We start from the raw sequence: 23,907 nt of genomic DNA, 5'->3' as shown, positions 1-23,907 counted from the left end.
GCAGGGCAGATCAGCGGGGTGTATGCACCACGGCTTTATCCACCTATGCGGCCCGATGTAGGGGAAGATGGCGGCCTCGGACAGGCGGCCCAGCGCCTCGACGACGCCCATCTTCTCGGCCGCGTCGCCCTGAAGCGCCTGGTCGCCCGCCGACATGGAGGCATCGGATCGCCAGCCGTGGCCTCCTCCGTGCTGCTGACGCAGCATGGGAGGCATGGCGGCTCCTCCGACGGCGGGCAGCAGCCTCCGTCCAGCCATGTACATCCGCGATGGCTGCAGGGGCGAGGCGGCCGGGCCGAGCTTTTTGTTGTAGTGGAACCGGGGCAGCCGTCCGCTGCGAGCCAGGGCCGCCAGGTTGCGCTTGTCCGCCGACAGTCGTCCCGGCTGCTGCGGGCCGGCACCGCCCAGGTCCGCACCGCCATCTTCGTCGCCTCCCGAAGTCTCCATCAGGCCGCCGCCGGACGCGTACTCGAGCTCTTCGTCTGCCCACGACGTGCCTCCCTGCGCCGGCAGAGAAGGCGAGGAAACATTGCGGTGAAATCAACGACAGTACTAAGGCGAAAGGCTTAGGTGCGTCATCAAACGAGAAAAGTGGCCGTCGCCGTCGGCCGCGTCAACACGAGCGGCGATGCAAAAAATCATCATCATGTGATAATGTCACACGTAACCAAAATTTGTGACGTCATCACGACGTCATCGTGAATTACTAGCCGATTCGATGTCTAGCTGTTTGTGTCACCCTTTGCAACACACCACAGTAGCTCAGTTGCTACTGGTGAAGTCGCGGGTGCGATTCCGGACGGGGTGTTTCCATTCAAAAGGAGGCGAAAAGCAAGAACACATATTAAGTTAGATTATGGTGGACGATATAGAACCCTGGCCAGTGAAAATTAATCTAGAGATTCCCCCTACGGCGTACCTCATAATCGTACCTTCGCTAAAGTAGGTAAAATACCAAAATTCAATCCGTATCCTTCTCTCGCGCTTCCCGCGACCATGGAGAGTTGTGGCACTACTGGGCTCGGGTAGTCTCATTTCTCAGTTAGAAGAACATTATGACAGGAATCATATGACGGGAAAAAATTACAGACATAACAAAAGAATCATATAAAAACGAATAAATACAACATTATGGGAGCTCAAGGTGAAGTGCAATCACTCGTGCAATGTGTGCACACTGGAGTTAGATTCAGCAGAGATTTGCGGCCTTCGGGAAGGCGTTTCATGCTTGTATGACGCAATTAGGGATAAACAAACAACGTAAAAAGTTGGACGAGTTTGTGCACCATTGCGCAAGACATTAACTGCGCGAAAAAAATAAATAAACAAGGACGAAGCGAGCCGAAACAGCACTTGTCCGTGTCCCCTCGCTTTGTCCTTCTTTATTCTTTTCGCGCTGTTAATCTATTGTGAAACAAACAATCCTTGTTTATCCGAATGTCTGAGGCTCTCCCTTGCTCGCGCTTCTTTTTACGTGCTGCTTCGTCATAAGCGTTGAACACATACTCCTGTTTACAGCCAGAACATCCGTGGTAATTCATCTTGCTCTTATATTAACGGGCATCGACAACTTAATATCACTGGCCCTCGGGACTCGGGAGACACTCCGTTCACGCACCCCGCAAAACCTCAAAAAAAAAAAAAAAAGAAAGCGTTGAATTTATGCACTGTAATTTCCACACTCCGAATGTGCCGCGCGCAGCGAACACCGACAAGGTTTCAATTTCACCGAAAGAAAGAAACATATCACAGCGTTAGCGTTGCGCATGGGAAAGTGTCCAGCTTTTACGTCCAGGGGATCCGAGAACCCTCATCTTTGTAAAGTACGCCCGTGCCTGTTAAACGGGACGCCAGGTCGTAAAGGTTGTCGCACCGGCGAGTGAGCCAATGATAAAGGAGAATCGGTCTGCATCAAAATGAACGCAATTTCGTGGTCTCGTTTTTCCCGTGCGTTCTTACTGTCAGTACCTACCGACGTAGGCGCTGCCTTCACAGAAATTGGGAGGGTATATATGTTGCTAGCCCAGCCCATCATAGTAGAGAAGCGGGAGGAGGGGTGGTTCACGTCATTTCTCGCGGTGGTCATATCAACGGTTTCAATTTCGCGCTCGAGAAGCTCTCTAGCGAATATCGTAAAGACTCGCAAAACCTATTCGGGCCGCGCTGCCCGTTACGACAAGGTGCGCGTAATCCCGCACGGGCAGACAGTCTCTGCACAACCACTGATACAGCTTCGCATACTCGGCTATTTGGCTGCTCGACTGCTCCATTCACTCGGGTTTGGTTGACGAGGTGAAGCAGCAATTACTGCCGCTCATTCCGTTCTCGTTCGCCATCGAATAGTCACCATCGCGCCAACTCTGCGAATAAGCCACTGTGTGACGAAAAGAAACGACTTGCTTTGGAATGTAAAAATATTCGTAAACTCTTGGTGCTGTTCGACGGCACGGCATAGTGGCGAAATAAAAATGATGCGCAAGCCAAAAAAGATGAAAAAAAAAATGGTTGGTCGATCCCTCCGTCATAGGAATCGGTATAACACGAATGTGAAACGTGTCGTCACAGAAGTAGTTTATTGTTTATAGTGCATTGGTATATGAGAGCTTGTACAATGTCTACTGTTGTTTAGCAGATATAGCACCGCTTGATGTGGACGCATCGCACTCACGTTGACGCCTAGTGGCACATCTCCGTACCGACGACAAACGCCCATGATCATGACTTAACCCTTGCGGTGGCTGAAGTTCTTAACATATACGTGGACTCCGCATATGGTGAATCCCGCGCAAAATGGCATCAACAAGCACATAATAAACACTAACGCTCGATATGCGCTCCTTTAAAGCGTCGTGAAATGCGAAGAGAAACGCTACGCGCGTCGTGTCTTCCCTCTAGCCTGGCCGTTACTTCTCACAGGGTGAGGAGGGAACGCGGTGCGACAGCCAGGCGAGCGTCGGAGAGCTATTTGTCGATATAGATGGATGCTATGAGCGAGGCTTGCGCTAAAGCCTCCACCTCACGGTGCGTTAAAGCGTTGACGAAATTAAACTTGTATTGGAAACGCGCCGAACGGGACGGTCGTTGCAACGGCGCGTTTCTTTTTTTAGAGCCTGGTGGCACAGATGTCACCGCCCCGTTATAAAGGGGACGCTCATAGCATCCATCCATCCAAGATCACTCTGAGAGGCAAGTGTGGAAGATAAAGGACGAGTTCATGTCTCGTCCGTAATGTGTTTGGTGGTAGCTCAGTGGGCTAAACGCCCGTCGGCCATCGTCGCGGACAGAGAGGTCATTGGTTCGATTCCCTTCAACGGAACTTTTTCTTATAGTTTTTTCTTTGCCATCTGTGACATTCATTTTGCTGACGTACTTCCGTGACGGAAATACGTCATGAAAGTCTTGGTGGACCCCGGCATGAAACACTTTCGTGTTAATAACGGAACCGCTTATTTGGCGAACATCATGTGCCCGGGCGATGGTGGTGGGAACCACGGTGTAAGATATATACTCTTTAGGTGGGGACACTCCTCGGCTTGCATCCAGAGCGCGCTCGACCAGATAAAGTAACAACGGCGAGCGTCTGTCGGTCCGATGACCGCAGCGGGTATCTAGCGGCGGGAAGACGCAACTTTAAAGAGAAAAAATGCTTTCTGCGCCGTTGCTATAGCAACCAACGTGGTCGGCGGCAACGCCGGCGTCCGCCGCAGGTCTCTTTTTTTTTCGCTCGCGAAAAACGCGGTATGTGTTTCTAACTTTACTTGCTGGCGTGCCATGGCCGCGTTCGCTGACTAAGGCCCGTATTCACAAACGCTCCTCGACTCGACCCTTCACCTCGACTCCGTGGAGTTGAGGAAAATGCTTCTCCTCAACTCGAGGGGCGAGGGACATTCAAGGATGTCCCTCAACGTTTTCTCTGACAAGGAGCCCTTCACGAAGGTGTCCTCCATCTCAACGCACTTGAGGAACGTACGGAGAAGAGAATATGCAAATTATGCTGTCTAAAGCATGCCTTGAGCCTCAAAACAAGAAGGTTTCTTTTTATTTTCCATTCTAAACAATTGTTGTACGTTTTTTTGAGTCGGTGATACAGCGGAGGAGATGTTATCGTGTGTTGTGGCGACTGAGCTACTGACGTTGTTGTGTCTGGCAACATAACAGCCTAGTATGTGATCGAGCGGTAGCAGGTTACGATATTACTTCTTTACACGCATCAAAGATCCCAACACGTGTACGTGCCGCCTGCATATATTCTGTAGGCAATGGGATCAGTAATTGCTCGCCCGAGACGACCATTTGGAAAGGGACACACGCAGTGTGCTCTTATTTTAGTTCTCGCACAGAAATATTCCGCTGTCAGGTGGCAAACAAGTATAAAATAGTGTAAAACAGAAGACCATAACAACTGAATCTTACCTTGACCTGCTCAACTTATATTTCACGGCATAGATTCCATTGCACTGAAAATGTGATGCAACGATTGCTTCGCAGACGAACGAAATGTAGCAGACGACCGCATTTCTCTGCTAGCGCCGTCTGTTTGTAAATGAGTCGTTCGCACGTGTAGTTCATTTTGGTTGGTTTTAACAGCAACAAAAGAGAAAAGTCTTAATTTACTCAACGTAATTATTATAATACAAAAGTTTATTTTCACTAGCAACTTCCTTGGGTGCTCGATGCTGTGCAAGGGCCCTTGTGTATGGCAGACGACACAACAGTCGGCTCGTTGGTGCGCACTGCACGAGCGGTTGTCCGTGTTGTCCGCGCACTGCACACGCGGTTGTCCGCGGTTGTCCGTGCTCGACTTGAGCGGGAGAGATGTCAGGAGACTTGCTACGGTGCTCTTCGTAAAGCGAAACCTTGAGAGAAACTCCGTGTCCCTGTACTCTTCTAAAGGGTTCAAGCGATCCCTTAACCAGTGCCTAGGCAAACAATTCGTGGCATCTGACTCTCTTGCAAGTTCGTCGGCAACATCATGAACATGAAAAGCGAATTCCAAAAAGCAGTCAAGTGACCGTACGTCTGCCATGTTTGTGAGGAGCGCTCAAGGGAGCTTCTGGCCTACCTCGAGATTCTCGAGGAGCACACTGAGGATTCTCTCCATTCGAGGAGCGTTTCGAGTCGAGAGTGATTTCTGCAACGCGAGACAGTCCTCAAGGATCCCTTGAAGTCGAGTTTCGAGTCGAGGAGCGTTTGTGAATACGGGCCTAGGAAATTCAGATTTCCCGCGAAGCGCCAGTTGATACGGGAACGCGTTTTTGTGTTGAGGTTGCGTCATCCCGCCGATAGGTATCCGCTGCCGTCAGCGGACCGACGGGTGCTCAGCGTTGGTAGTTGTTACTTTATCTGGTCAATGCGTCTGGCGAGTGTCCTCACCTAAAGTGTATATATCTTACACCATGGTGGGAACGAATGGTAATTGCATAGTCTGAGTGTATCCTTGTCTGAGTGTATCCTAGCGCGGTAAGATACACGCGATTACAGGCGTCGGCGCGAGGATTTTACGGGACGCGGTTTCCACGAACAAACTTTCAAATGATGCACGACGCGGCAAGCAGGCAAGCAGCAAAGCGACACAATACTCGTTGCTCCTGTGACGACTAGATTACGATGAAGATACTAGTGATGATAGCACCCGTAGTGATGGGGGCTCTGGGTGGGTGTGGGGTGGCGGGGTGGAATCTAAACAGGATACTGCGTGTCATGCTGCAGTGCATTGGGCTTTGGGTGCGACTTGAACAACAGCCCTAAGTCGTCAGATTTATTTCATTCCTTGTTCCCCACCTACCATTTATGGGTGATCTCTGATAGCAAATGTTAGGACTGTAAACCTTAAACCTCAGCAAAAAATAAATTAATCAACACTGCAAACAGCTATGTAAGTCCTAATGAAAATGAGAGATTTCAAAGCAGCGTGCCTCATGCTGTTCTTTTCTTACGAAACATGTTGTCTATCAAACATTGCTTGAAAGACCATCGGTTTTGTTGGGAGCTGCGGTAGCTATACGGTAAACGTTACATGTAGGGTAATGATTTTAGCCCTAGCCCCCGTGAATATTATTACCCGTAACCATTATTACCCGTAGAGTAATAATGTTTACATGTAAGTCAATATTGTGTCTGAGACCGTATGTTTTGTTGTAAGGAAGGACAGCATAAGGCACGATACTGTGAAATCAGACGTTTTCATTAGGACGGACAAAGCAGTTTACAGTATTGCCCGTAGGGTAATAATGTTTGGAGTACCTTAAGTATTGAGGCCATACACATGTAGAAGAACGTGTTTCTAGGAGCGGTCATTGATGCTTAGAGCAGCGTTTTCTACCTTATACGAGTTTCTTTTTTTTTTCGCAGCAAAACGGCATCCTCAAACGGAAAATCCAGTCCATTATGTTCGGTTACACCACTGTCATTAGCATCAAGCACCTTGATCATGCATAAGCGAAAACTTTCGTCGACTTCCACGCCCGCGTCCAATTACCATGCTTCGTCAAGGCTTCTTTCAACAGCTCTCCATGGTACGGGAGAACCCTGGCTGAGCACGTCACATACACTCTCATCACAAGGAAAGCTTCAATGCCACAAGAAACTTATTGTAAGAATGGGATTACAAGCACGGCTGAAACCGCTATTTGAAATACCCGACTAGCGAGATTCGATACGCGCCGCCGAAACAATTGAGTGCTTGGAACAATAGCTGGGACTCGCCGGTGTTCTCGGAGCCACCGCTCTTAATGACAAAGAACTTCTTGTATCAAGAGTACGCGCTTCGAGATGTTCTATTGTGTGAAATTTGCGACCGTATCTATCTCTGTGTAACGTTCCGCTGACTTCCTTTTTAAGTTTCAAGTCTCAAATTTCCAGTTTATCTCCATAAGTATATGTAAATGCAAGACATGGGCAAACAGCGAATGGCACTTCCAACATTTCTAAGAAATCGAAGTGGTAAAGTCAATTCTTGCTACTTACAGCCGTCTTATGAACCTCGAAAACCTAACACCTAATCTCGAAAAACCTAACCTAACATCTCGAATACCACAAGCACACGGAGCGCCCTCTTCTTGTAATTTGATGCGACGATAATTAGCTGCAGTTTGTGCCGGTAAAGATCTCTTCGGTTCGCCTAAGCAAGAATATGCACTATTGTGTGACAAGTGGTTATGCTGATTCTCTGAATAATCGAGTGACCATCATCCAGTGTCATTTTAAACATACTTCATGAGCGCTTCTAACAGTCTGTAACTACGCGACAATCTACTGAAGATGGACGCCACTCTCGACAAAATATGGCGACAAACATGACTAAGTTGCCACTGTGTGGCTTCGCGTAAGCTTGTCTTCAAATGTGAAGCAGATTTTCTACATTATCACGTCTTGTCTAATATGGCGGACAAGTATGCAAAGGTGACTAAGTTAGCAATCCCAGCTATTATCGAATTTCTGCAGTCCCTCTATATGCAGTCACTTCCGTGACGGCAATCCTTAATGGATTGTCACTTCCGTGACGGAAGTGACGATTGCCGTCACATCCGTGTGTGTGTTTTAAAAGTTTCAGAAATGATTGGAAAACTATATACGGGTAATATGTTATCTTCACATTTTTTCTGCCCTTACGATATACCTCAGTGCAGAGTAGAACCGATCAGTGCAATGTAGCCGCTGAATATTTCGTACAAACCTGAATGCGGTTTACTCCTAACATTATGCAGTAATGTGTGACTGTGTTTTTGATTTGTTTCAAACGTTTGTATGCACGTTTGCGTGTTACCTTTGTCTACGTTTGAATAGTAGGACCTAGTGGGGAACGAATGGAAGACGCTGAAAGACGGCACGTTTGTATTTATTGGTCTTTTTTTTTCAGGCCTTCATTCCATTCTTCATAAAAATGCTCCCTTTACTCAATGACCTTCAATGAGCCTGCAGTCTATTTGTGCCTGGTTAAATATTGGAGAGCTAACGTGATTTGTCAGTAGGTCTATAAACGCAGTCAAACACATTTTTGTGGTGCGACGCGAAGGCAGCCTTCGTCGTGAATTTCGGGGTATGGTCCATAAACTTCCGTCCCGGCATGTTCGGAGGATAAAGAACTTCCGGTGCACGACTGGGCTCTCGCATTTCAGTGTTACGTCGAAACCGTTATTGCGCTTTTCCCGCCACGATATGGTCGTCCGTCCATTCCGCTTCGTTGTGGTAGCTTTCTTTTTTTTTGTTTTTGCGAGCGAAACAACACGACAATTCATACAAGGTGCGACCATTAAACACCTGAAACCGGATGTTCTATATAGTTTTTTTGTTTGTGTGACAAGCTCGTCGTTAAACACAAATTCTGTGTGAAGCTCGGTAGAATGGCCACAGGAACGATGAAAGCGTCAACCTCAGCTATGGAGGCTGGTCCGCGAGCATTTTCAGTATGGCTCGGCGGAATTGTGAATGCCGTATTTTCGCGTACATTACACTGAAGGAAAAAGCGACTGTCCACGGCCTTCAAAATCAGGAGACCGTGTCCGAGTGAGCCTGAACACTTTAAACAGAAAGAACTTGTGTCAGCATCAGGGCAACAGTTAAGCGGCTGCAATTTAGGAGTGTGAACAGAAAAAAAAAATCACAGCATATCCACGGAGTGAATGATGATGAGTGGGCGAAGCTGCGGAGGTTCATCGGTAAACCGTGAATCTTCCGTGAATTCTGCCCAGTACATCATCACCGACGTGAGATAGGGCGCGTTTATACTAAAGGTTCGATGAGTTATGACGACTTGCAGCTCACTTTAATTTTACATGTACGCTGCGAATTTTCATTGTTTAGAAAACCATTGCTTTAGAAAACATCTGGCGTCTTTCGTTAAGCAGCTGGCGTCTTTTCCTTTTGCTTTAGAAACATCTGGCGTTCTTCCGTTTTGCTTTTACAAAACATCTGGCGTCTTTCGTTGGTTATTTCATCAATAAACGGCGTTTTGAACAAAATTTTTATTGTTTAATCACGCACAGGAGAAATCTCACCAGGCACTACCTTGGAGGTAAAGAATGGCTGCTAATGGGAATGAGAGACAGAAGAAGTCGGCTTTTAGCTACCGCTGCGAATTTTTTATTGTTCAACAACGCACAGGAAAAATCTCCCACCGGCACCACCTTGGAGGTCAAAGCGTAAGACTGGTTACGGACTACGACTACGACTACGAGGGACGAACGGGTGCCGCCTTAAGGAGCTTCGCCCCTAAAACAACAACGCTTAATTCATATGTTCCTCAGCTAGCGCAGCAGCGAGTTTTAAACATCGGACGACAATTGCAGCGCTTCACTAGGCACCATTAGAAGGAAAAACAAAGACATTTGATTGTGCGATACCGCTTTTTTTTTTTTTTTTTTGAAATGATGAAATAGGAGAGGTTGGTGCCATTATAGTGGCACCGGCTACTCTTTCTCGCTTAGAAGACAAAATATGTAGTAAGAAAAATAATAAGGGCACAAAATGCAATACAGTACAACACGTGATATGAAGATACGCCCAGCCGAACATCACATGGCAGTTCAGGTACGTCTAATAGGTTCATATGTACACAAGTGTTGTATCACAAGTTCAATGGGAAAAGTCAGTTCATATGTAGACGTTCAAACTCAAATATTCTGTATTGCTTGACATACACAGGAAAACACACTGACACAAATGATTTAAGTTATGGCCTTCTGTTTCCCCACCAACCCTCGGAGTTGCCAGCTCAACAAAATAAGGCCGAGCAACAAATTTGTGTACAGTGTCTACGGCGTTCTGAAATAAACTTTTGTGGGTTAGAGTTTAGGCGCATGCAAAGACACCTTCAAGTTGCCACGTAAGGTGGTTGTACTCGCAGAAATGCTGCACCTCCAACGCGCTGTCGTTCATTATCTCATTTCCGTGAACAGCTTTTTATACAGGGGTGCGCGCGGCAAGAACTTGGAGGGATCATTAACACTTACACTTTGCCACTTAGGTGCTTATGTCGTAGCTCAAGGGGATCTACCACGCGAAAAGAAAAGAACATTAGAAAGAAAAGTATACGCTACCGAAGGAATCATGCTTAGTGCAAGAGCAGGGTTACTATTTACAGCGGCATAGCGCTCAGATAGGCAAAATAATGGCGCGCTTTCTGGCGTATAAATTTCGTGCGTGCACGCTATCGGTGGGAGGAATCTCTACGGCTAACTTAGCACACGCTCTTAGCACAAATTGTCGGTAAGAAATGTCCAAAAGAAAAAAAGATACAGGGCTTGGCAAAAAACCGCTTCAACTTTCTTTTTCTTTTTTTTCTCTCGCATTTGCAAATCTTCACATTGAGGGAAATCTTCACAGTGAGGGAAAACATTCACATTGAGGGAATGTTAGCAAGCGGGAGAGAGAAATATTGTCGCCCGCCATACTGCAGTAGGAAGCTACATAGATAACAAATGCAGCTTTTCCCGGAAAAGAAACATCGCCCGTTGACGAAAAGTTGTTCTGCAGTCCTATTCGAAGTAACCATTTTCTCACTTCCTGTATTACTACTTTCGCGTATGTTTAAGAATAAAAGACAGAGGTCTGTTCATAGCAGTGCTTATCTCGGAGCGTTAATGATTTCTTTAATATACGGAGGACAAGAACCAGCCCTCTTTCCATTCCTCTGTACATTCTTTACGCAGGAAAGCAATCGTATACAAGCACGGCGCGAAACAGCGTCATGAAGCGTTACCAACTTGCTCAAGCTTCTACTCTCGTAAGAGATGCGTCGTTCCACATGACAAAAGCGAAAAGAAGGAGCAGTTGAACGACGAGCGTTTTTATTTTTTTCATTTAAATACATGAACTTTGATTATTACGACCTACTGCGACACTGTACGAGGCTTGCACAGCGGATCACCGCCATGTTCTTCAGAACGGCTTCGCTGTGACGCGCACAACGTTGTCCTCGCACCCCCCTTGAGTATTGCTTGTTGTCCATGGCCTCCGAGATACATGCGACACACGCACAATTCTCTGAGTCCATGCTGAGTTCAAGGCCTCCCACACGTAAATCACTCAGCGCCAAAGTCGCACGATAGCGCCGCGGTTAGCGCGTCCAGCTCCCAGCTCCCCATTGCCCCAAAGGCATGAGTTTTTTAGCGAACGATCGTTTAGTGTGCGCGAAATTAGAGACACGAATTATAAACGAAGCACTAAATCTGTGAAGAGAGGCCTCACATACGCATATCCGCAAAGTAATTCGACGTGACATGGACCTCGTATATTGTACAAACCTCTTTTGACAACGGCACTATGTAAAAACAAAAACAAATGCTTTTGTGGGTGTTTGTATCTTGGACAAAGCGAGTCCACTGAAACAAACCTTCATATTACCATATGCCCGTCCCGAGCTGTTCCTATGGCTACGCGCGTGCCACGCCGAATAAGAACGCGAGAAAGTCGTGAATACCACCAAACACGACGTGTTATTCCCGATGTCAATACTTCGAGCAAACACAGCATGTAGCACGGAAGTACATAGCCTTTCATATAGAGATGAGAATGATGCGGGCGCTTCGGTTAAACAAAAGCGTCGGAAAATGTGTCAGCAGAAGCGCCGTTGTCGTCTACGTCTGTCTGCCCTGTCACGATACGCGCGCAGGTCGGATCGAAACTTCATTGTGTTTGGCGGCCCGATTCCGGTCTCGCGAAACCGTGGCGGTCGTGTAGAAGCTATATTGGACTACGCCGACATGTCGTGTTCCGAAGGTGTATCCATACCCGCGCAGCAGAAAACCTGTTCGCCACTCTTTCTGTGCCCATTGGTACGTTGTTCCAGCTACCTTGCTGTCGATGCTCGACTGGAGTGTGAACCAAACGCGGAACGAATCGTCAAAGTCACGCAAGGGCGTTGGACGTCGCATCAAAACAGCCACCGACGCCTTATATGACAAGTAAAACAATAAAATTGGGGCAGCCACGCACAAGTGGTGCGAAGACTGAGAAAGCAGTGGAGCTGGTGGCATTGCCCTCCTCCTTTGCTATATACTTGATATACTATACTATACTATACTATACTATACTATACTATACTATACTATACTATACTATACTATACTATACTATACTATACTATGCTATACTATACTACACTATACTGTTCTATACTATACTATACTATACTATACTATACTATGCTATGCTATTCTATACTATACTACACTATACTGTTCTATACTATACTATACTATACTATACTATACTATACTATACTATGCTATTCTATACTATACTACACTATACTGTTCTATACTATACTACACTACACCATACTATACCATACTATACTATACTATACTATACTATACTATACTATACTATACTATGCTATACTATACTACACTATACTGTTCTATACTATACTATACTATACTATACTATACTATACTATACTATACTATACTATACTTACTATACTATACTATACTATACTATACTATACTACTATACTATACTGTTCTATACTATACTATACTATACTATACTATACTATACTATACTATGCTATTCTATACTATACTATCACTATACTGTTCTATACTATACTACACTACACCATACTATACCATACTATACTATACTATACTATACTATACTACACTACACTATACTATACTATTCTATACTATACATGCGTCGCTTCTTGATGGTGGGATAGGTTCCATCACGCCATTTTGTGAGCATTAGCTGCATTAATACGCTTGAGCATGATGTCGCAAGGTCTATGTGGAACACGCCCGGTTTTCTCCACACCCGTCTTCACCGCCTGGATCCATGCCTACGACTCAGTATTCCATCTGGCCTACCCCAATCCGAGACGACCCTTCTCTGCCGCATGTGGCTTGAGGTGTCTTTTACGAACGCCTTTGCTTGCCGCATCGGAATGACAAACAGCGCTGCATGTGACCATTGCGGCAATGACGAAACCATTTAACACATTTTATGTCAGTGCCCTCAGTACAGCTCTGAGAGACAGTCCCTCTCAGCAGTGTCTGCTCGCCTCGACCACATAGAGGAGGTCGTGGCCTCGACGACCAGCCGCTTTCTGAGCAGTCAATCTTGGAATATCGGAAAGATCGAGCTTCACGCCAGAAAGTAACGAAGGCGCTGATGAAGTTTGTGCGAGCGACCCGCCTTGAACGATTGTGACACTCCTGTGTGTGTGTGTGTTTGTGCTTCCCTCCCTCCCTATCCTATTCCTCTCTTTCTAACTTTTCTGTCTCCCCTTGCCCCTTCCCCAGTGCAGGGTAGCAAACCAGATATGTTTTCTGGTTAACCTCCCTCCCTTTCCGCATTACATTTCTCTCTCTCTATACTATACATGGTTTCTATACATGGTTATACTATACATGCTTTCTCTTTTTTTTTCTATCATTTTTTTGTGTATGTTGCTTTCTATTTCTTTCGCTCTCTCTCTACTCGTTCTCTCGCTCATCAGAGCTATTGCAGCGCTCGTCGGTCAAACCGGTGCACGTGTTCTGGGAGCGAAGTAGAAGCTGGAAAAAAAGGACGAAGATGAAGAGGAGGACGAAGAGAGCACGTGCCGTTCCGTGATGATGATAGTTTTTAGGTAACGCCACGCGGCATAACGAAAACCTTGGCAGATCCACTGTAAAATGCAGCTTTCAGATCGTGAAGTACTCTAAGTAAACAATGGGGGCTCCTAGAACAAAGCCACGGTGCAAGTGAAACAAATTCGGGTTCACGACGACCACTTATAACTCGTAGTTGCGGCCCATAACATTCACTGTTGGGTCGATTTCAACCACCGGCTGGTTGGTTCAACTTGGTTGAATGGCTGACGCCTCGCCACTCTGGGACAATAATATGTCTAATAGAAAGGAAAAGGACTGCGGTACTTTCAATAGACGTGCCACCGCTTCAGCGGCCATTCACGAAACTAGCGACAGAGTTGTCGACGGCTCAATAATACAGTTGCGGTGGGTAGATGAGTCTCAAAATCATTTGCAAGCGTGTGCGCTAACCTAAAACATGCCTATTAGAGAACGAGCCGGAGTGTAGTTATCGACGGTGTAAACCGTCATGTGGCACCGCAGTACATCGTACCTACAGAACAAAAATAAAGTTTTCTACTGCAACTACAGGAATCTAGCCGACGAACAAATGTTGGAGATTGTTGGTTTGTGGGGTTTAACGTCCCAAAGCGACTGACGCTACGAGAAACGCCGCATAGTGAACTACTCTGGATAATTTCGACCACCTGGGGTTCTTTAACACGCACCGACATCCTACAGCACACGGGCCTCTGCCATTTCGCCCCCATCGAAATTTGACCGCGGCAGTCGGGGTCGAAACCGTGTCTTTCGGGTCAGCAGCCGAGCACCGTAATCTCTGTTCCCCCGTGGAAGCGTTCAAGTTTGCAGCGCAAAACAATAGAAGGGGAACGTAAATTGCTCTAATCTCAAGGCAGAGAAAAGCCGAGACTGAGGTAAACGTCAGAGTTTTCAACGCGAAGCCCAATACCCATCAACGACCGGAAGCCCCGAAGCGCCTACGACACGGAGCGACCTTCAAGGGTCATCAGGTTCACTAAACCTTCATTTCCTTTAGCGCATCATTCCCCACGGTCGCACCGAAGTAAGCTTCTTACTTAATTGTTTTGTTCTACTTGTTTGTTTGCCCGCGAGTACTCGTATCGGCGGTGTCGTTTGATTGGCTGATAGAGTATTAAGCAGGGGGCCGCCAGTCAGGCTGCCAGCTGCCACGGTCGTATTCATACGACAGCGGAGTCTAAAAACACGAGTACCTATTCTGCTTTGGGCGCGTGTCAAGGAAACCTCGGTTAGTGGAGTCGAAATATATATTGAGCACTCTGCTACGGCCACGTTCATGGCTGCTGTTCGCACAGACTGCCGCTAGCGGCTATGTTGTCTCGCCTTGACACAGGCCGCTGTCGGAAGTCCGGAACAGTCAGTATACTAGAATGCCGACCCGAACTTTCGTCGCACCGGAAATCGATTAAGGCAATATTGAAATTCTTGCGTGGCAGTGACCTGTTGGATAAGCTATAGTGCTCCTACTCCCAACCTTCCCTTTTTGTTTGTTTGTTTGTTTTCGAGCGCCTACTCTACTCTCCGCTCTTCTTTCCGTCTTTCTTTCCCCTTCACGCTCCCCCTGGTGTAGGGTAGCAAACCGAATGTTATAATTCTGGTTAACTTCTCTGCCATTCCCTCATTTCTCTCTCTCTCCCTATTTGGCTTTGAATGTTAAGTGACGCAATTTCACTCGCGGTAAAAAATATTCAAGTTCGAGCGTCGGAACGCTGGTTATCCTAACTAGTGAGCAGAAAACAACTAGAGAGAGAGAATAAGAATAAAAGAAAGGCAGGGAGGCTAACCAGGGCTGAGAACGGCAGGCTACTCTGCACTGGGGAAGGAGGGAGGAGGAAGAAAAGTTATAGAGGAGGAAGAAAAGTTATAGAGGAGGAGAGAAAAGTCCCAATTGTAGCCGACGTAACAGTTCGCGTTTGATATCGCAGACGGCGAATCAGTCCGGTGTGTGTGTGGTGGGTATCGTTGCGCAGTCAATCGGACGAACACAGGAAGGAAAAAACAGAGTAAACGGAAGGAAAGTCCGGAGTCCTTAAGAAAACGCAGCAGCACTTTCGTTGCCCTTCGGAACTGTGATGGGCAGTCCCATGGTCCCAATATCTTCTCGACGGTCAAACAACTATAGGAGATAAAAGAACCAGTACACCGTAGGGAAGCTAAGCGCTTTGTCGGTGGATACCAGGTCATCCAGAATTGCTTGTGGTTCTACAAGGAGTTATCAAATAGCTTTACGCGTTTAACCCATATATGCCCAAACTCAGAAAAACGACAAAACAAATATTTTCTTTCACAAAAAGTGTATTTCTACCTTCAAAAGAAAGTTCTTTATTTACTGCCAGGTAAAAGCAACACTGTTTTTCAAGACGTCCTATACATATAGGACATTGGGCATTAGGGGTTCAATGTGCGGGTGTGGTAAGCCTTGAAACATTTCAGGTGCACACCGACATTGTACTTCTTCCTCTCCATAACGTCTTTCATACAAAGCACGCGTTTTCCCGGAGAAAGCGGTTGACATTTCGCGTGCGCTTCTTCCTCTCCATGACGTCTTTCACACAAAGCACGCGTTTGCCCAGAGAAAGTGGTCGGTACGTGGCAGCATGAAAAGCAAGCAATGTCTAGGCTTGCACACGTTGAGAATGAGGCCTGCTTGATGCGCTGTATGTGGCGCTAGTTATCAGCTAAAGAAATAGCGATGTTAAATTGCATCAAAGAAGTGTCCTATATGTAAGACACTGGGCATATATGGGTTAAAGTAATGTTAAGTAGTTGTGGTATAAGCTGCGCTAGCCTGCGTTTCATGGCAGAAACATAACGAGCATTGTTTTCTTACTTCATAAGACAAACGTTACCATTGGGTCAATTCAGATGACCAGCACAATGACCCATTGCATACTCGTAGCGTTACCTGCTAAAAAATACATTGTAATGTAGGCCAATATCGACGGATGTGCCGAAAAGCGAAGTATTAGCTTTTCAGCAAGAAACATAGCATCAAGAGTGCCAAACAAACAACTTTTATTATTGAATTGAAATTAGAGGGAGAGAAACGCTGAAGCATCAATCGCTATACACACCTTCAACTGCTGCCGTTTCCTACTACTTCCAGACAATTACATCTAGGCACGTTAAAAAAATGACAAGCAAATTGAAAAGCAAGTAGAACAAAAAAAAATACTCCCATTGATGCTGAAGCGACCGTTAGGCGTAGGTGGAGTAGTTAGAGAGCCGGTGAGTCTGGCAAAACGCACCCCCTAAGGCGGCTAAGTGTGAATTCAGTCGTAGTGTGTAGGTGTTCTTTTTAAAATCGCCCAGTATAATTATTACGTAATAAGGCCAAGAAAGGTGCCCACGTGCACGACGAAGTTGAGCGAATGAGCAAATTTCGCGGCTGCAAAAAAGGTTAGAACACAAAGTTCACTGTCATCCACTTCTCAGTATTCAAATTGTTACGTAACGATTCGCTCTGCTCACAAAGGACGTGTGCAATGCTTGGGTAAGCGAAAACTATAAGCAAAATAAAAAAAATGTACACGCAAACAAACAAAATTCAGGAGCCCTTGGCCTATTGGGAAAATGGGGGCGAGCGATGTTTGGCGTGGGCGTGCCTGAACTAGTGCCTTTCCTTCTTTCTATCGCATCGCGTAATGCTCCCTCCTAACCCTTTCCTTGCTCCATGCCAGCAATCGGACCTTCAGCCAGGTGCTTAGCAATGCGACACTTCAGTTGCTACAGGCAACAACGACGGTCATGCGTTCATATCCAGGCAACAGTGAAAATGTGGCAGCGTGAAATTACAAATGATCTCGATGAAAGCTCAGATTGTCGCACCAGAAAAGACAGATCACCGATGAGCCCACGACTGAGAAGCATCAATTATTAGAAAACGGCGCATACGAATACACATGTGACCGGCGCACCTTCGAGGGCCTCACTTCTGTGCGCTCGCCAGCGCCAGGTTTTCGCGTACGACGCCGAAATCTGCGAGCTCCTAAAGTTTCGCTTAAACCCGGAAAAGCGCTAGTACGCTGAGTAGTAGCAGTACACAGGCGAACAAATTTCGCCCTGTTCTGCACCATCGTGTAGCAATACGAGACCCGCGTGCTTCCCGGCTGGGCTTGCTGACGTCTCTTGTGTTCATGCGCCGTCCCGGAAAACCGATGGAAAATTCAAACAAGAAATTGCAACCCTCGTAGCCGCCCACGTGACCGCGCGCTACTTAACACGCACTGAACTTCCAGTAAATCATGCATACGGAAGCCGACCCAAGTTTCCGACGAACGGTGTCGTCGAAATTTGACACCACTGCATGTCGGAACGGGTGACTGTGATTCCACAAAAGGATTAAACGGAAGTCTCAGTGTTCGGCGTCGAGCAAGCCGCGCCGCTTGAGATGTGAGCGAGTTTTCGCGTGGGCGCCGCGGGAAGTCGTGTATGGAGTTCGGGGAAAAAAAAAAAAACCTTTAGCCGAAAGATCGTGTTGCAATCGTCGGTGTGAAGTAAGGGCGTGCATGTGAGCAAGCAGGGGCTGCTAAAAGGTCATTTAAGATTTACGGTTGAAAGGAAAGCAGTTTATGGTTAACTCACCCTCACTTCGAGGTTGTGAAAGCGTGAAGTAGTGAGCGAATGGGGCGGTAACGCGAGCAGTGGTGATTGTGGTGGCAGTGGTGCTGGGAGCATTGTAGAGAGGTTCAACACTGTGCTTAAAACTCCGTGCTACACGACAATAGGATTGTAGACAGAGCTACTGCGTTGCCGCCTAACACGTGAAGAGGCTCTTAAGTTTATACTACGACAGCAACTGCCAAAAACATGGGTGATATTTACAGATTCTAAAGCAGCCCTGCAAAGTATATGGAACAGGCACAAGCATGGTAATCACCCAAGTGTAGCATCTGATATCGCCTATCTTCATCACAAGGCTAAGATTGATGGACATTACATTAAGTTCCAATGGATACCTGGCCATGCTGGTATTTCAGGAAACGAAAAAGCGGACGAAGCAGCCCGAAATGGACTCCAGTACCGGAAATTCAGAAGAATATTTTTTACTAAAGTCGACGCCTCGAACATCGCAAAAAAAATATGCCTATCAAGAAAATGACCGCCTCTGGAATCTGCCGCTCCAACAAGATAACTGTCTTCGTTGCATTGACCCAGAAGTGAGAGCGAAAATTTCCCCAACACTTCCTCGCCAACTTGAGACACTGTACCATCGTCTTCGACTGAACGTGGCATACACGAACAGTTATTTGTACCGCATAGGGCGCACCACTAGTCCCTGCTGTGATAACTGTGGCAGCATAGAGACAGTAGAGCACATATTACTGGACTGCTCCGCGTACCGCGATGAGAGAGCAGTGTTTGAGAGACAAATGGACATGATTTGTCACGATCAATTAACGTTGCCCAACATATTAGGCCCAGTGCCCGGCCCTTCTAAACAGCGACGGGTTTTACAGTCCCTGTTTAATTACTTGTCAAACATTGGCCTAGTAGGAAAGCTTTAATGATTGCACCCCCCCCCCCCCCCCGATTATTTCATACAGCAAAGGCTTCACTTACCTGACACACTCGTTGTAAACATTTCTATCAGGTTCACTTGCGCATTTCATTTTTTTATATTCTTTCTTTATATTATTATTTCCTTCTCTCTCTTCTTTAGTCTGTCAACCCCCTTCCCCATCCCTACACAGAGTAGCATGCCAGCGGTTATATACTGACGCCGGCAAAAATCTCTGTTTTTCCAATAAAGAGTCTCTCTCTCTCTCTCTCTCTCTAACACTCTCTATAGACTGTCTTCAAAGTACCTACAGAGCACTAGTGCAAAAACTGACGTAGCTAAAGAACATTTTTTTTTGATGTCACAGTTTCGCCACAAGGGTGAAGCAATCAATGCAATAAGGACAGACTGGAATGTTATGCGATGTAAGAATCGTAGCTAACACCTTTGGGATCCGATCTGGCGTAAATTTACAAAATGTTGGCATAAGGAAACATGACCGCTTCAGCGAGCGATGCGACTGGTCTTCGTACCCTCTACTGTTTCAATGCAAAGTAAGCGGTGAGTGCACAGCAAGTACTAAGGTATGAGCAGTTTACTATCCCTGTCGAGATAACGCGCGCTCGACGGCGCGCGACAGCGCCCGTTTGATCAAAGTTCGCAATTTCTGCCAAAGCAACGCAGCCTCCCTCCCCTCCCCCCTCCGGCATCCCTCCACGCGTCTTCGCCGCGACAGAGACGGCCTCCCACGCCAAAAGGCGCCTCTGCAGATGCTTCAGGAATTCGCAATACACAGTCGAGCGAATCTGGCTACAAAGTGCGGTCGCGGCCACCCTGGAAAACAATTTTTGCATAATGAACGTCTTTAGCCCGTAGTACACTAAAAATGACTTTGCGACACGTCAATAATGTTGCACTGCCGGAGCCACTTAGTGTACAGGAGTGACCAATATTCCATTTAGCTTATCGCGAACGGATACCGGACACCGACGAGCACAGAACAAAGTGACCACCGAAATAGCTTATGCTGAAGCGCCTCTCCGTTAAAACGAACTAGATCCTTGCTGAGCGGGATGAACAACCAAGTGTAAAATGTCAAGGAGCATACGAAAAAAGGAATCAATGGAGATACGAACACGCGGGAAGCGAAGTCTGTCGCAAATTCTCGCTTAGTTTCATATCCACAATGGCAGAGAGAGAAGAAATAGAAAAAGAACAGGATTTCGTATATGCCACCCCTAGCCATAAGAGATTATCAGCACACCTTCGGGTCCATAAATAGCCACTAGTTCGGTGAATCCTTTTCCCCACAAAGCCTGCGTCTCTGTCAATAGTGACGCCATCCCCACTGAAATACTTTGAAAATGAAAAGCTTGGGAGACCTAGTTGGAAAAAACATACGAGAGTGAAAATGAGCTTCACTGCGACGTTGAATTTGACCTAGCTTGACGTTTCCTATGTGGCATTCAAAGACACTAAAATAACTTACACGTAACGCGGCGATTTGAGCAATAGCGTTGAACTATTTCGGTGCGGTATGTAGCAAGGGGGCAAATGAATACAAAGGGCAGATACGCAATCCGGTTTGAAACTGGCTGCCTATTAAACGGAGGGAATAGAAAAGGTGATGGACGAAGAGGCGAAAAAAACATGGCTGATCCCTCCGTCATAGGAATCGGTATAACACGAAAGTGAAACGTGTCTTCACAGAAGTAGTGCTTATTGTGTAATGATATATCAGAGCTTGTACAATGTCTATTCGTGTTTGGCAGCTATAGCACCGTTTGACGTTATTGTTTAATCACGCACAGGAGAAATCTCACCAGGCACTACCTTGGAGGTAAACAATGGCTGCTAATGGGAATGAGAGACAGAAGAAGTCGGCTTTTAGCTAACACTTACACTTCTACTTCTACTAACGTTTCCTACTGGAACATGCCAATGGCTGCTAATGGGGAATGAGAGACAGAAGAATTCGGCTTTTAGTTAACGCGCACGCTGCGAATTTTTTATTGTTCAACAACGCACAGGAAAAATCTCCCACCGGCACCACCTTGGAGGTCAAAGCGTAAGACTGGTTACGCACTACGACTACTACGACTACGACTACGAGGGACGAACGGGTGCCGCCTTAAGGAGCTTCGCCCCTAAAATCTCCCACCGGCACCACCTTGGAGGTCAAAGCGTAAGACTGGTTACTCACTACGACTACTACGACTACGACTACGAGGGATGAACGGGTGCCGCCTTAAGTAGCTTCGCCCCTAAAAACGCAAAAGAGTGAAAATGAGCTTCATTGAGACGTTGAATTTGACCTAGCTTGACGTTTCCTACGTGGCATTCAAAGATACTAAAATAACTTACACTAACGCGGCAATTTGAGCAATAGCGTTGAACTATTTCGGTGCGGTATGGAGCAAGGGGGCAAATGAATACAAAGGGCAGATACGCAATCCGGTTTGAAACTGGCTGCCTATTAAACGGAGGGAATAGAAAAGGTGATGAACGAAGAGGCGAAATAAAATAAATAACGAGAACATTATATTAAACCGACTTTATATAAACGAAACGCACCGCGCTTATGTCCGGAAAATGTGACCTGAGGCCCTTTAAGAGAGTGATGATACAAACTAATATATTTCGAGGTTATTGACGACAAAGCGTTGCAAAAGTGAGTTAATTTGAACCGCACATATGTCGAACGATGACGTCAAATATTTGACGCATTGGCTCTCCTTCCAGCTTCGTACACAGCCAGTATTTCGGACGAACTCTTTCTTTGCGTCACATACATCCCTTTCAACAGGCATATTGTTTAGCGCACACAAAGCAAACCTCCCTGCCTACACCTTTTGGCAAAGAAAAGCCGCGAGCACGCGGACTTCTGAAGTGTGTGCCAATATTAAATGTTCGTCCAACATACAGTCTTCTTGTTTACCTCTTTTTTTACTTTCATGTGTTGCTGGTATTTGAAGAAAACTTGATGCTGTAGGCTCATGCCAAGACGCCCGACGCCATGCAAATTCTGTCGGATTTTCACTTTTCGGGTTTGTGTGAGTCGCATTTAGCATCTAACCGACAAAAGGTAACGAGGGAGAGCGACTGCTATTTGTGCACCTTCAAAGGAAGCTCTCAAAGTTCGTCTTTTTCCCAGAAGGATGAATGTGCGTGGCAGAAAGGATTGTGACAATGGAGAACGCAACATTGCAAACAGAGAGCTAGAGCTCAGCAGGCTATTCACTTCCGATGTATATATGTATATGAACTAAAGCTCAGTATAACCCTCGCCAGCAGAATCCTCACTCCCTCGCGCATACTTCTACAGCTGTTGCATTGACGTCATGCACTCGCTTCTCCTGCTTCAATAGGAGTCTCGAGTCGATATCTTCGCCAAACTATTTATCTTCGCGTTTCAGGAGTGCGTGGATTCCATATGAGCCCGCTTTTGAATAGCTTTTTAAGAAGCTCGCGGCTGCGTTGACTCACCTTGCGGTCCCAGTAAGTGAAGAACCCACTTTGGTCTCCTCCTTCGACGAGTCGTACGATTTCACAGGCGGTACTTATGACTAATAAGGGAAGAAGATCGGGGCTTAATTAAGCCCGTGAAAGGAAGGAGGAGTGCCGTGGGTAATTAGACAAGACGGGGATTTCTAAATAGCCCTAACGAAACCGCCAAGACCCGCTCGGTGCCGCGGTAAAAAATCCTGACGGAGCACATTGTTTCGTTTTTCTTTCTCACTGATTCGACGAGTTTGGTAAATTAACGCTTAGAAAGAAATCCGCACACTTGGAGATGTACGCCTTCGTCGGAGCTTACTCGTGCAACTGTTCAGGGTGATGTTCTTTGGTTAATGCTTTTGTGTACGCATTGAACGTACTACGTGGATGCGTGTGTGTAAGTGTGAAGGTGGTACGCGTGTATAATTAAAATTTCGAAGCCTCTCTTGCTCAAAAGACTCAAAGGCTTTCCCTCAAGAGTAGCTTTTTTTCGTCTAAGGAGCGCTAAATCTTTTAAAGAAAAACCTGGAATCCCGCGATTGATCCGGTAATCGAACTATTTTTAAATTGCTAATTTTACCTTACTCACGAAGTAACGATAGCCGCGCACCGACGCTGCGTACATTCTAGTAACCTTTATTTAAATTTTATTAAATAATACGGAGACCAGCTGTTTAGTTATACGTTTACTTTTCTTGGTTGCGCATCAAATACTAACGCGGATTTAATGAGGCGGTCATGGAAGCTTCCCTCCGCGTGTGCGCCATGTGCCTGGTTCCGCTTTATCTCAATTCCGTTTGACAACCTCGTGAAAGAAGATGAGCATATGAGATACCCAGTGGCGCTGTTCGCCACTAAAGTTGGCAAAGAATGTATACCACCAGTGACCCTAACGAATAAAAGATGCTATGATTTCACTAAATAATCAAATCAACCCGTCCCCGCATTAACTTAGCCCATACATAAGTCCCAAAAAAATAGATCAGGCGCTTTGTAACCAACAGCATCTCCAGTCACTTTAATGAAATCAACAAGACAAGACGCAGGAACGCACTCGCTGCCGAATATGTTTCGCTCTGTTGCCACATTTAACGAATGAATGATCGAGCTACCTGACGTCAGTACACAGCTTAGCAGAAACGCATTGCTTCAGTTAAGACGTACGTTTCATGAACTCGATGCTACATCCGCGAACGTGTTTTAAGGTGAAAGCTTTAGATGCCTCATGAAACGCGAAAACTGACCGCCGGTGTCGGCGTCCCGCGTCGGCGGCGTCAAGGACAGCACGACAGATGCAAAAAAATCATCATCATCACGAGATGACGT

General features: G+C 46.4%; 1 protein-coding gene across 4 annotated transcripts in view; it reads right to left on the bottom strand.

Moving 5' to 3' along the window:
* The window catches only part of LOC119389933 (uncharacterized), a 163,478-nt gene that overhangs the window by 14,690 nt on the left and 124,881 nt on the right, over nt 1-23,907 (bottom strand). For 3 of the 4 annotated variants that reach the window (XM_037657379.2, XM_037657381.2, XM_037657382.2), the window contains one exon: nt 29-501. In XM_037657379.2, coding sequence (XP_037513307.1) covers nt 29-501 — 473 coding nt within the window. The remainder of the gene's footprint in view (nt 1-28; nt 502-23,907) is intronic. The other variant, XM_037657380.2, reaches the window with a different exon arrangement.

Source organism: Rhipicephalus sanguineus, chromosome 4, assembly GCF_013339695.2.
Source record: "Rhipicephalus sanguineus isolate Rsan-2018 chromosome 4, BIME_Rsan_1.4, whole genome shotgun sequence".
Classification (NCBI taxonomy): domain Eukaryota; kingdom Metazoa; phylum Arthropoda; class Arachnida; order Ixodida; family Ixodidae; genus Rhipicephalus; species Rhipicephalus sanguineus.
The sequence above is the reverse complement of the archived record's forward strand: the minus strand, read 5'-3'. Positions and strand labels throughout refer to the sequence as shown.